Consider the following 15,451-nt stretch of genomic DNA (forward strand, 5'->3'; position numbering starts at 1 on the left):
GGTCTAGGGCGCTGGACTTTGTGGAGGCGGTGTTGCCATAGATGTCACAGCGGTACGAGTTCGAGTCCCGCGGAGGGAACGACCAAAAATTTGCATCCAAATTTGACAGTTCTAGCATCGTTGGGAATTTTTCAGACCTTTCTATACGTTTACATATCTTCCCTGTATCAATTTGATCCGATGGAGCAGTGTAGCGAATAGAGTCGTCATATTATGAGACATTGTATATATATATATATAAACGTCTCAGAATTTGCTACACTGAGCAGTGTAGCGAATAGAGTCGTCATATTCTGAGACGTTGTATATATATATAAACGTCTCAGAATTTGCTACCCTGCTCCATCGGATCAAGTTGATAGGGGCAGGTAAGATAACGTAAACTTATAGAAGGGTCTGAAAAATTCCCAACGATATTAGAACTGTCAAATTTGCGATGCAATTTTTTGTCGCTCCCTCCGCGGGACTCGAACTGGTACCGCTGTGACATCTATGGAAACATCGCCTGCACAAAGTCCAGCGCCCTAGACCACTCGGCCAACTAAGCTATATGAAAATATAGCTTTTGCTGGCCGGGTCATTCTTCCTCGCAGGACTAATCTAGGGCTGTACACGATGTTTGGTAGTACGGGACTGTTCATCTAGGTGTTATTATGTAGGATAGAGGATCCAATTAATGATGCATATCTCATACTGAAAAAAATATTACTGAGTTTTTGTAAAAATCAGGGGTGCCTTTCCAAAACTAACAGACACATACTATGTTTTATAAAATACCAGGCACTTATACATTACCACAGGATGAAAGCATGCATGCATGGAGTAGGTGGAGAAAGGGTAAACATAATAAGACCCTTTTCGATTCATTCTCTCACAATTTGCGTTCCAAAAGTTCGTGTGAAATAATTTATTAGATTAAAAAAGGTTCTGACAAGAACTTATGTTGATTCCAAAACATAAACTAAAAATATCATATATTACTACATCCATGTCAAAAATCTTACTTTATATAAGTGGGAGTAGGTATAGAAAAAATGCTTGTGAGGCTTAGACAAATGAAATAAAACAACTGATTGCATTATAGAAAATCTCAAAAATAATTTGCGACTCATATTATGACTTTGATTTAATATGTTAACTTTCAAGAAGTCGGTATAGGTAGAACGGTATTGTTTCTCATTACTTTAGGTTGACCTTTAGTGTACCCTACTTAAGTAAATACTTCCGGACACTGATTGGACAAATCGTGCTGATACCCAAAATGTTTTATTAATTCTAGGCTCTAGCATTATTATACTTTTAAACAGTGCCTTATATTTTTTTAAATTTTTTTTATTTAAATATTATGAGTTTTTTAAATTTATGTGCCATTTGCAGAAAAAGGGGGAACTTTCACCCCAAACATCATCTGCTTAAATACCAAAGAATAGAGACGGTTTTGCTATGATCGCAATTTTAGCTAGGAAATTACTGGAAGTCAGGCTATAGATCGTCATTGTTTTAAATGAGTGAATTTTTCGAAAGTTTCACTTTGGTCGCCTATGGAAAATAAATAGTTAACGTTCTACCTAGAAAATCAGCCATCTGATGCTGAGGAGAGAACCTAATACGGCAGGGGACTGAAACTCTCCGGATACCGTTCTTCAATTAAATTACACCTGTTTACCATATATTACATCTGTCTATGTAAAAATACTTATCTACATTGACTATATTTGACGGGGGTAACATGGTGTGTGAAACATAGCGCCTTAATGAAACTGTACAGTACACCCTATGGGTACTAGTATCGCATTGCATATCCCTGAGCGGGTGTACGTCAAAACAAAGCGGCTATAAAAATACAGTGCATTTTCTTTTTGCCTCTCTACAAACTAATGTTTTGTCAAAATATATGAACAATGACTTATTAAGTAGAGCAAACATCATATTATATTATAATATATTATATGATTATATGTTTTTTATAGAACATCTAACAGAATAACATAAAAATGTTCCACTAAAAGGGTTGGTTTGATGAATGCAAAACGAATGTGAAAGTACAGAAAGTGGCTTTTTATGGTTCAAGACTATTTTTTTGACCGATCTTCGTGGACTCACCCTACTTTCTTTGCGGAAAATTTTCACATGTCCTTAGAAATGCTACATAAGTGAAAGTTTTATTGAATCAATTTACATATTGTTTTTAAAAATCCTAAAAATATGCACTTCACTATAGAAGTCTATGGGAAAATTAATACGACATTGAGGCCTATGGCAAGCCCCAAAAGGCTGGGCAATCATAGTGGAATGCACAGACCAACTCGTCAGACGGTTTCTATAGGCTGAAACAATCCATTTGATGGACGAAAATGTTTCATGCAAAATTTAGGCAGAAATGAACAAATAACCTGGAACCCCCTTGTGTGAACCCCCTTTTCAACATCTCTTGATCCACCCCAGGGTCCCTTTGGCCCGATACAGGTTCAATGGCAAGGGTTCTTGAAATGATAGAAAGGGCCGACTTTGAAATAAGGGTCAATCAGGAATGATTAAACTTACTTGTGTTAACTTACTCTGACTGCGACTTGCAGCATCCCTAACACGGACCCGATCGCCTATTGTGACCAGACCTAACCGCTCTAACTGCTTGTCATCGAGTATTAGACATGTCTCCAGGGAGTCTATTTTCTGTTCAATAAAGTTATTTGATAGAATTCCCAAATTTATTGCGTCCAGCACTTTTTTATTCGGTGTTGTGACGTCCATTTTACGGTCTGATTTGAAGTATACACGATTGAAAAATTCCGGGTTGACATGCCATTAAGATATTTTTGTCCACATCAGGTAAAGAAGAAATCACTGCACGTAAAGAAACGAAAGCTGCACATAAAGTAATAAGAGATCGACATAAAATAAAGACGAAACGACCTCACGTAATAAAAAAAATCACTGCACGTAGAGATAAATCCACATAACGTAAATACATGATGACATAACGTAATCATAAAACGACAGAACGTAAAGACAAAATGACAGAACGCAAAGACGAAATGACAGGACGTAAAGACCAAATGGCAGAACGTAAAGACAAAACGACTTAATATAAAGATGTACCTACATAACGTAAATGCAAAATGACCACTTGTAATTATAAACCCACAGCAAGTAATGTAAAATTGACAACACGTAAACTAATGTGTATCTCATCAGACAGTTTAGGCGTTCCAAACAAATATGTATAAATATATATATATATATAAATCAATGTAACAAAGATGCTAGACATTTTTTAAAGCGTTGTTGGTTGATGAATAGGAAGTAAAATGTTCATGTTTTGATAATAGAACTAAGTATGAGAAGCTTAAAGAGGCAATGTTAAAGAAGACACTTGCACTTGTTTATAGACAACAACACATTTATGTCTAATTCACTGCATGTACTTACAAAAAAAAAAAAAAAAAAAAAAAAAAAAAAAAAAGAATGTGTGTATTAAAAAAAAAAAAAAAAAAAAAAAAAAACAGAATGTATGTCTTACAATATAACAAAAGAAAGATTTACTGGAGGTCAAAAAGTACAGGAAAGATTTTCAGAATTAATATCTTTATTGCATACTCATTTATCATAAACATATTCATACATTTTAGTGCTAGCTTTAAAAATTAAGTACTTAACTTTGCACTTGTGCAAAAAAACTGTAGTTCTTTATTATAGTACTTTGTAGTTCTTGAATAAGTTCAGATGTATATGTATAATTTCTTTATATACATGTATAACTAAGCTGTTATGATAAACTAATTTATTTTAATTTTCTATGTATGACCTTTTTTTATTTGTATACTCATTGAATCACTATTACCACTACAAATTAATAAATCAGTTCTCACCAAAAGTTGCATAGTTTGCTCGCCATATAATTGCCAAATGCTCACGGAAGGCATGTAATGCTCACTGGTTGATTCAATAGTTACATACATGTATGTAAATGTAAAAGGGAACAGTAGTTACAGTAACTGTACAAACTATACATGTCACTAGTTTAGCATGCTATCAGTGCTATGCAAAAATGGAATATACAAGTCCATAATACTACATGAATGTTTCTAATTAACTGGTTCATACAGACACTGAGGAAATAAAACTTAATCTTGTTCTTCTTTTGTAATTTCATGTTCCCGTGTTTTCTGTTGACTTTTTCGGCCAGCTATCAAAACCCTTTTTATTGGGACTTCAGTGTGAGTCATGTTCTATGTTGATGACTATATAGTGTTCCATTGTTTCAATATAATTTCATGTACATCTTAGATTAAAAAAAAAGTTTGTTCTACATGTATGTGTTGCATGAGCATGTACTAGCAAACTCGTTTGCTGTTTGCAGTATATGATCATGTACAGTATACATGTAACATTTAATAGAAATATTTTGAACATATATGTACATGTAAATGTGAATAAATGTAATTTTCGTAGATTAAAATTCAACTTTTTAGAAAAACATCCAACTTGGCGTTACTTGTTTTTTTTATGAATTCATGTAGTAGTGAGTAGCTGTCAGATCTAGTAACCAACCCTTATCTTAATGTTGGATTATAAAAAAAATATGTCGTTTTACTACAAAGCTCATCTATAACCATACAGACTGTCTTCAGTTTTTTTAGAGAGAAAAAAATCATCAATACACCAGCTCAATGATTATCATTTGTTCACAATTAGATTTTCCTACATGTGTCATGTAATTCGAGGCATGTTTAGGTGACACAGCCCTATCATTTTATCAATTTAGATTGAAAATCAGAATTGATAAAGCAGTCGCCAGAACCTGAAGATATGTAAGCATTTTAGCACATGAAATTATCTATTACACCGCTGCAAGAAAATAGATCCATATATTTAAAAAAATATCAAATTAGTATCCTCATTTTTTGCCCAATTGAGCAAAAAAAAAAAAAAAAAAATACTGTTAATCTGAATATCACAGGGGCGGATTCAGGCGGGGGCGTGGCTGGCCTGCCCCCCCCCTAAAATTTGCAAATCATGGTTTGTCCAGGATAGATTTAGGTGGTTTTAGGTTGAAACTTTAATTTCTCGCTAATTTTACCAAAAAAGATATATATATATTGGACCCACTCTAAAAGAATATTTCAGAAATTTTAACTGTGTGCGCCCCCCTCTAATATAAAAACCTGGATCCACCCCTGGAATAGCATATTATTTGGTTTGAATCGATAAGATTTCAGTTAAAAGCACTTGATGTCTACCCTCTTATCAGTACCAGTCGTTCATTTCTATCTACATGTATTTACATGACTACACCAGTGGTTTACTTTCGTTATTCAAGTTGTCTACAAATGTTGGACGAATACAAAGCCATTCGATGTTTGGCTTGGCATAAAATCTCTATTAGATTGCACAATATCACTAGTCATGAAAGGGGAAATGGTGAAGAAAGAGCGATACTGTACAACAATCGAATGAGCTTTCTTCATATTTCATGCGGAAGTTTATCAAAATGTTGACAAAAAGAAGCTATGATCCGACAAAGAAAGGGTTTCTTCTGCTCTTTTTGACAAAATTTACACAAGCGTATGAATAGTAAAAGGATGACCCAAAACCCGAAGCCATCCCAGTTTCTTAAATTTTAGAGCAGAGCTCAGCATTGATAAAAATTCGGAGAATTTCTTTGTGTTAGACCGTTATGATGAAATGGTTTGTTCCCTTATATTTACCCACATAAGCGACAGAAAACATTTTTGTATCATACCGGGTCGGGTTCTGACACTTTGAAAAGGAGGGGTGCCAGCCGGGGATCCTCAGGAAAGGGGGTCCTGAGACAGTACTTAACATTTTTCCTCAATTTCATATATTGAAATGACAAAAAAAAAAACCAACTAAAATTCGAATTGCAAAAAAAAAAAATTAAATAAAAAAAAAAAATTAAAAAATAAAAAACGACGAGTTTTCTGTTCATTGATTTTAAGTGTACTATGTAAACACTCTCGAAATTGAATAAAACACAAACTTGTGCACTGCTCCGACGCCACGTGAACTTTTGCGTACTATTTTAAAAACTGAATTAGTGTCATTTCTGCTGAGCATCATGGTGAAATTGATATAGTGGGTTTAATGTTAATAAATTAATAAAACAAATTTGTGTTTGATGCGTTGATCCCGGTTTCTTATGTATGTCTTATCCCTTTTTTATTCTAAAGTAAATTTTCAATCAAGCGACATAAATTGATTCAGTACATGAATACTTTGATTTCAGTAAGAACTTAATTATTACCCATTTCCGCCTTCGTGTTTTAATGAGTTTGTATAAAAAAAAGGTATTTAAAAAAGTGAACATTTATTTCAACATATTGAAAAAATACGCCGGATATTCTACTATGTCATATATCGTAGTTATTCCATAACGAGATCCGATATTAGAAACTGATCACCTGTGCGCTAGTCAAAATATGGAAGTACGAATTTTTGCCACCTTGATGCATAAAAGAAAAAAGTCCTGGGTAATAAGCCCTACCGATTAACTCCTTCCTCATGTTTCAATAATCCTCAATAATATGGCAATTAAAAACCTGCTATGCCTTCGGATATTAACCAAGTATAAAGTTTGCAGAGCGAATTGAACAGCGGGAAAGTCAAAATTTTCGAGAACTTTAACAAATAGGCTTCTGGAACAGGGTTATGTTGCAAGAAGATTTAAATCATCAATCACTACAGGAGTTTTATGGTCGTCATCATGAACTCGTGGATCGTTATGGTGTATCCATCTGCACCATGAAACCTGATTTATTCAACGGGTCATAGTTTTCCTTTCCTCGTTTGTATACCCCGGACTTGACTTTTTATGAGCAACTCGGCGGGTGTTTCTAGACAAGCAGAGGACGCTTACCCTACTGGTGCACCTGGTCCATGCTCCCAGTTTTTAGTGGATATCGAGTTGCTTATTTGCTTTTGTTACTTTGTATGTATGATTTTAGTTACCTTATGTTCTTTGTTGTGTATGTCTGTTTTCCATGTCTGCTCTTTGTCCCTGGATTACATTCTTTTGATTACCGCTATAACTTTGGTTCCCTTAAATACTCTTTTAATGAATTTTATCAAAAATAAAATATTAAAATTTGTTAATAATCGTAGGCATAGCACTTTTTTAAATTCCTTTTAAACCGCATTTTTTAAGGTATTAGTTATATGGATTTTTGGGTTTATCACGCAGGACTTTGCAGTTTTATGTGAAGTTCGTCCATATGTCTTTAAGTGCTTTTTTTGCATGCTTACTTTCGATTCTAAATATAGAAACAATAAATAAAGTAATTTTTATCGCTTGTTTTCTGATATCATAACTAATCATGAAACATATTTATCATGTGGAAGAAATAAGAGAGGTTTAAAGTGATCCGTAAATTCCATGATATTTTTTTCCGGAATTTTCCCCAAACTACCTTAACTACCCTGCATAATCGGTCACTACAATTCCAGTGAGCTGAATTTGGAGTAATATTATCATGTACTAAATAGGTAAAATTTGGTATAATGCAATTCTAAAAAGGACAATTTCGCTTCAAACAGAATTTTATGTTTTTACTTTAAAAAGGACATTATTATGTAGAAGTTGAATAGTATGTCCACTTTAAAATCGTATTGATATCTATAATTTATTCTTATAGTTATTTTAAAAATTATAATCTGACTTGGAACGTCAGTAAATTAATAAACTCTAATTAAAAAAAATAAGAAGATACATTATTAAACAGAAATGAACCCCAGGAACTAAGAAACCAAGGTAACAATGATTAATACAACCTAAAAAAAAAAGAACAAAAAACAAAAAAAACAAAAACAAAAACAAAAAACAGAAAAACCAAAAAAGCAGAAAAAAAACCCAAAAAGCCAAAAAAAAAAAACAACAAACAAACAAACAAACTAAACAAAACAAACAAAACAAAAACAAAACAAAAGAAAACGACTACAGATGTAAAAGGGAATAACCAAAATAACAATCACTAAAAACACAATTTAAAGTCAATTGGAAACTCGGATCCCACTTTAAACTGACACACGCACCAAGTGCACCGGTAGGAAAAGTGCCTTCTGAGAATAGATTATTAAAACCTATCTCAAGAGTAGTTTTCCTTATTTCCAAACATTTTACTTGATACGTGTATTCAGATAATTAGATTTGCTATTCAGATCATTTAATTAAGCTTATATTGGATTATCGGCTTTAAACGTGACGCCTCTTGAGAGTAATACATCTTTAATCCATTTATATATACCATACCCCTTATGTTCTAGTTCACCTGGCTCAAACGAACATAAATTATTTACACAATTAAAACTAGACACTTATAGAAATGAGCTCTCCTAACCAGAGTACCACACTTTCGATGAGACAAAGTAAGACAGTTCAAATGCCTATGTTCTGAGTAACTGAAAGTTTTTCACCAAGATTTTCATGTACATATCCACCTTTAGCTGATGCGAACGCCCACCTACCGTGTTTGTTAAACAGTCTGTCAGTAATTCTAGCCGTGGCTGCTGCTGACGCACCCCCTGCTCGAAATGAATGAAAACAAAATCTAGACTTATCCAGCCCTAAGGACTGTAATGCATTTAACAACAGTTCTCTTGCTCTAGTGTATGATAATAGTAAATTTCCTCTTAAACTATACGATTGAGAACTTTTACGGAAGGTTAAAGATCTAAAAATAAATTCGTCTGCCATACTTATGTTAGCTTTACATAGATACCTTTCCAACAGTTTTACCGGACAAGTGATAGTATTTGTTCTAGATAAAAATACATATGAACCTTCTCGTTTTTGATCAGTCTTACTTTTTTCAATAGATAACGAAGCATAAGTAGGATGGAACTGGATATCTGATTTTCTTATATCGACTAGTTCTGAGGAACGTAGAAAACCTGCATAACAAACAAGGCACATACACGCTAACCTTAGATCGCTTAAGTTACTAAAATCATGAGCATATCTCAAATAATTTTTTTTTGTAATATATCAGGAGTTATTGGTTCTTTTTTTTATGTATTTTACTATGATCTATAATTCTGCTTGATCCGTCTTTTACAGAATTGCATAATAATGAATCACATGGATTTTTATGATTTGATATTTTGTGCATCCAGCTTATGGAATAAAAGGCTTCTTCTACTTTGGACGTAGAAGTAAAATGTTTGCTCAAATAAATAAGATACAAAGCTACATTAAGCTGGGTAGCAGGTAATGGGTTTAATCCATTTGAACTAAACCATTTACAAAAACTTTCAAATGCGTACCTATATTTCTGTCTAGTGTTGTAAGCCCTTGACTTCATACAAAATTCTGGAATATCTTCTGCCAAAAGTCTCAGGTTAGAATTCAAAACATCACTACCCCCAATCCATCGTGTGTTGTTGAAGATGTCTGAAAATCGTTAAAATATAATATAAATTTTTATTATTAATAATGCAATTTTGAAAAAAAAATAATGTAAATATCAAATTTTGACCATGCATTTTTTTCAATGCCTCGTCATAATCACACCACAAAACAGACAGTGGAAAACAGTTATCCACTTCTTTTTCAGGCTTTCAACATTATAGCCAATACCTTATTTCTGTCCTGACTATGACGTTTTTATTGTTTCCTTGAACTTAATGATGAAATAGGCCAATTCGGTACATTTAATGTTCCCGATGCTTTACTTGTGATTGTTTTAGGATAAGGTGTACAGGGGGCACTAACCAGTTATTATCTCTACTCCAATCTCGAGTAAAAGCATCTATTGCTTCAGTATCAGGATTCCAAACTTTAGAATTAAATCTCTGTGTTTTAGTATTCATGAAATTTGCGAATCTATCTATGGAGTAAGGGCCCCTACATTTGATTCATAAATAAGTAAAACTCCCAGGATGTTTGCCAATCATCGATATCAATCAAATTTGAAATACAATCTGCTTTGCATTTTTTTTATCTGGGGGCCCAAACAGGAATCTCTTCTGTAGAGCAAACTTTAAAAATATCCATTGCATAGTGTTGTAAAAACACTTTTGTGAAATCTTTGTTTATAATTTTCACACAACTTTGATTATCTGTATTCCTTTTCACACATTTGTTTCTTGACTCTTTCTTAAACGAATGCAACCCCATTTGGATGGCCCTGAGTTCTCGCCAGGTGGAACTCGTTTCTTTCTCGTTTTCATCCCATATATGATGAAAAACTTTGTAATTCACTTCGTAAGTGTAAGCAGCCGCTGCAACATCACTAGCATCTGACAATATTTCTACAGTTTTCTTCATAGTTTCATTCATAAAAACCTTTTTATTCAGTATAGACAAATTTTTTAACAAAAATATTAGCTCAGAATATACATTTTCTATGAAATCAAACATTAACTTTGAATCCTAAAATGTTCTCTTCTCTATAGATAGATATAGAAATTTTGTCATTAAGGCTGATATATTGCCTAATACTGGTGACATAGAAATAATTCTCCCTCTACATTTAGCTAATTCTCGGGCCGTTACCAGTGGGAAGATTTTTAAAATGAACTGTATTTACAATTCTACTGTTGGTAATTGATAAACAGAATGCTTTAGAATTCCAAACCAAGCAAAGCCATTCCATACTTTGAACAGGTTCAAAAATACATTTTTTTCTTTTTATATGAGAAAACCAGCTTGTTCTAAGGATAATTTAACAAATCTGGACATACTTTCACACTCATTTAGACTGTTGGACACACCTAAACCGTCATCTATGTAGAGAACAATATTGACCCCATTGAGTTGCCAATACCTATCTAGCGGTCTCAAACATTTCTTGAAAAAAGAGGCTGACAATAGGCCAAAAGCTAGGACGCTATAGCAATAAAACTTATCGTTCCATGAAAAACCCAAATACGTCTGTTGTTGTTTACAAATATCAATATGAAAATATCCAGATTTTAATTCAAATTTAAACATAAAACATTCTTTCGAAAAGTATTGTAAAGCTACTCTCCAATCTTCAAATTTTACTTTAGATTTTTTAACATAAAAGTTCAATTCACTTAAATCTAGAATGAGAGGATTCACCACAAAAGGCTGAAATGGAACTTAATTAATACAACCATCATCTAATAGTTCGGAAATTGTCTCAGTTGCAAAATCGCAATTTTGTAAGGCTGATCTGTTATTTTTAAAACACATAGGTGGAGGTATATCACAAAAAGGTATTAAATAGCCATATTGTAAAATATCTAGAAGAAATTTGCTTGCACCTATATACTTCCAAAAATCAATATTTCTAGAAAGTCTATAGTTAACTCCTTTAAGATTAGAGTACATATCAATTTTATCAAAATATTTAACATGTTCAAAAAGAACACCCATATCGAAAAGGTCAGAATTCAAGTCAGAATACTTATCTTTTATATCAATTTTGTGGGTTTGCTGCTGGCTTGTTCTTGGAGCAGTTGATTTTCCAATGCCCGTAGTTTCGGCAGTTAAAACACTGGTCATAGGGGGTCGCCTGTCGGCGACGGTTCCTCGGAAAGGGCTGTTGATTACAGTTGTACTGAGGAATGTCATCAGTAGTCATCAGTAGGAGGCCTGGAAACGGTAGCTGTAGGTCTGTTATACGGTTTAGAACGGTTCTTCTTGTCCTTGATTGAACGCGTAGCCCTGTTTTCAGCTTGTCGCAAACGTTTAATATCCTTTGAGTTTGATGCTAAGTCGTCGCTTTCGTATTCTCTTACTGTTTTTCGCGGGTGAATTATCAGCTATGCGAATCAGTTCATTTCTCTTAATAACTTTCAGAATTAATCCGGAAATGATATTTGAATCAGCAAAATTTCCCGGCTGAATCTGCTTTAACAGTTCCTGTAATTCGTCGAGTTTATCCGAGTTAAAGTTGAACTGGATTTGATTTCCCTCTCCCTTGAATCTTACAGAAACTTCTTTCCTTAACTTTGACACCAACGAGTCGTTGCCCAATAATAGATCGTTCCTAAGAACTGAAATATTACTGTCAAATTAGGAAGTCAGCGACTGAAACGATTCATCATTCTGTGAGATAACAGCTTGTTGTACCGGTGCAGAGTGAGTTGGATTGTGTTGTGCGATATCAGCTGGGTTTTTTAGTAGTAAGCTATCTTCGTCTTCTATGTGCTCGCGACGTTCAGACATAGTGTAACCGGTGTGCTACTAGGCAAAGCTTCGAATGACGAACATCCTTCAAATATCCTTATTTATATCCTTGTACTAGAAGATCATGCTTTGCATGAACCCGACAACAGGGGTGACAGTCTTTAAACAAGTATTCATAAATAAAACATATACCCGTTTTACAGGTATACATATTAGTACGTCACACTTAATTATAGTCGTGCCGGTAAACATGTTTATGATTTGTAAACATTAACACGTGTTCACCTGTGTGTGTTAACCGTAACATTTATAAATATAGTTATTCAGCGCACTACTTTTATTGATAATTGTTTAGTGCATACTTTTCAATATATATATATATATCTAAAATAAAATATAAATGTAATGAGAGAAACATATAAAATGTATCAGAAATAATTGAATGTTCCCTTAAAATTTCATCGTTCATTGTCATCGATTTATGGAAAATTTGTGGAGCTGACCTAAACCATGTACTATTAGCCAGGAATTCTTTTCCCTTGACATATAAACGAATTTAATATACTTATCATAATAACCTTAATACAGAATTGTACAACAGTTGCATAATACATTTGTAATGTAAAGTAGGCAAAGAAGTTAAAGCCTTAACACAGACTGGGGTGATCTAATTTTTCCTGCATTCTATAAAATATAACAAGTGGTATTACTTGTCTTGGCGTACTTTTGTTAGATATAGTACTTTAACGATGCATTACGTTTCATGGTTTCAACAAAATATTCTGAAGGATGATTTAAAGATTACTTTGTCTTCGTGCACATAATCAAGAGACGGAACTAAAACACACACACACACACACACACACACACACACACACACACACACACACATATGACTTTGAATGTTGGTTTACACTCAGTTGACCCGGAAAGTTACAGGCTTCATGGAAGACAACAGACCGCTTCATTGAACACCATGAGATAAATATGAACACCATGATTTCCTTTTGATCTAAAATAAAATAAAAAGAAGTAATAATAAGAATATACCTCTAAAACTGCATGTTCATTATATTTATTTACATATTCATTTAACGTGTAATTGCTCATTAATATGTCATTTTCTCAACGTGATGCCTTACTTCACAATGTGAACTTTCTTCAATATTTAAAAAAATTACAGGACTTTCAGTATACCTGTATCAAATCCCAGTAATGAATACACTGTTTTCAAAGAAGCCTTAACATTTTTTGTGGATCGTTGTAATAATTTGATAAAATCTTGTTAACAAGAAGATTTTTGAAGATCACTAGGAGAACAAATGTCAAATAAAATTTAACAACTTTCATGCAAAAATCAATATTGCCTGGGTTGTTAATTTTTTTTCAACTGATTATATCCAAAATGTCAACAAAGTTTATTGCCATTATATTGTGTTTTGAAACCAATAATCCGTTTGACCGTTCAATATGTGTCGAAGTACTGAGCCGCTGCAATGTTTCCACCTCATAATATATATTTACCCAGCAAAACAATTAGCAAAAAAAAACAACAAAAAACATGCGAGATGTTGTGTCGCAGCCACATATTACATATACCAAAAGCATTAGGACACATATTTCTGGGCCAAGCATGGCTTTGGTTTTCAAAATCTCCTCTGACATCAGTTTCGGTATGTTTCACTTCTATATTGAAATCTATAAGTTTGTCCCCTAAAAGTTCAATAAATACCTGTTTGTTCTCTCTGTTTACCAAACATATCTCCTACTTGGATTTAAACGTGAGTACCGTAACTGTCAAGAAATACCCTCGTACTACACTTACAATTGCCTTTCCACTAAGCATATGGAACACAATATTTTGCATCTACACTACAAGTAATTAAGATAGTCCAGATCAATCCATCAAATGGCCCATGCAGCCTACAAAGCTAAATTCGAAATGAAAAACTCCTATTCTCAATATTATAGATTTCAATAGGCTGTTACTTGGTTCAATTTCGGTAATCTGCATCGCCTTCCAATATAAAGGTTGATGAAAGGTCAGTATTTGTTTAAAGTTGTGTGCTTTTGCTTCTCTGCTGACATAGTGGAGTGTTAAATTTATACATGTTAGATCATTTAGATTTATATCAATCATAGACAGAAATATAATCGTTGATTTCCCAAGATAGTCATCGCCCATATCACTAAGTTAATGACATAATGACAGCAGACAATATAGGTCTCTTGCAAGTTGTAGGCCAACAAATCATAGATACTTCCTAAGTTTGATAAATCATATGTGTTTTGTACTCTAATCTTCCCAAGTTTGATCAATCATATGTGTTTTGTATTCTAATCTTTCAAATTCAAACTGAAGTGATTGATTCGTTTGCCTAATGTAATATTCCATGTTGAGTTTGACTATTGTGGTACACTAGTATTTGGTCTTAGGTCTTAAACGGCCATTTTGGTCTAAACACAATCTGAAATCAACTTAGAATGTACTGAAATGTCTGAAAAAAAACCCGTTAAGACTGTGTCAGATAATCAGATCAATTTCAGTCTAAACGTTAAGACCGAGTCAGACTGTAATTAAGGTGGTTTTCAGTTCATCACATATAAGACTTGTTCAATCTTGTCCAACTGAATAAGATCGGCCATTATATATTTTGTTCAGATCAGTTAAGACTTGTATGACAATGTTGTTATAAGATGATGTGAGATATCATCCAGTCTTGTTAAGACAAAAAAACATCTCCCGTCTATTATAGGTATTATTTAAGTTAATGTTGAATTTAACATTCCTAAAAAAATATTTTCTTTATGGCATTTGTTCTACTATGAAGAAGATGATGATGATGATGATTCAAGCCATTAGTATGCAAAATAAAATATCATTCTCTGTATTATGCGGCGTCAAACAGGCCTAAGTATTTTTAACTATTTCTACTGAAGAACAACTTTAACCGACAGATTTCCGGTATTTTACATAATGCATGCATTGAGGTTTATGAATTCAGCATGGTACAGTTAATACATATAACAAGCCATTATCTCTGATCCTTGGTTGTATATAGCTTAATCATACAGCGTTAAATGCTGAATCCCCGGGGCGAAACTGTGCGTACCGTGTGTATATTATGCTTTGGTGTGTTTCATTCCCGAATTCTCATTGGACATTAAACAATTACATAGCATCAGGTGACCTTTTTGTTTCCAATCACAAATACAAAACATAAACTTTTGTAATGTTGTAACATTAGATTAGCAGATACGTATAAGTTAATTTTAGGAAAACATTTGCATTTATTTTACAATATTGTCAATATTAGATAGAGCACCCACCTGTCTCAA

At 33.4% G+C, this 15,451-nt stretch overlaps 1 protein-coding gene and 1 pseudogene across 2 annotated transcripts; both read right to left on the reverse strand.

The window, feature by feature from the left end:
• Positions 1-573: 573 nt before the first annotated feature.
• On the reverse strand, positions 574-12,369 carry LOC148598186 (uncharacterized; annotated as a pseudogene). Its single transcript, XR_015918309.1, has 2 exons — positions 9,280-12,369; positions 574-693 (listed from the first exon to the last, which is right to left on the reverse strand). The product of XR_015918309.1 is annotated as an uncharacterized LOC148598186 (transcript).
• On the reverse strand, positions 8,393-9,286 carry LOC148598187 (uncharacterized). Its single transcript, XM_088560022.1, has one exon. The coding sequence runs from the start codon at positions 8,927-8,929 to the stop codon at positions 8,393-8,395; it is 537 nt and encodes a 178-aa protein (XP_088416148.1). The 5' UTR covers positions 8,930-9,286.
• Positions 12,370-15,451: the final 3,082 nt, after the last annotated feature.

The sequence above is a fragment of the Perna viridis genome, chromosome 14, assembly GCF_037379345.1.
Source record: "Perna viridis isolate PV_CMFRI_1.1 ecotype Kerala chromosome 14, ASM3737934v1, whole genome shotgun sequence".
Taxonomy (NCBI): domain Eukaryota; kingdom Metazoa; phylum Mollusca; class Bivalvia; order Mytilida; family Mytilidae; genus Perna; species Perna viridis.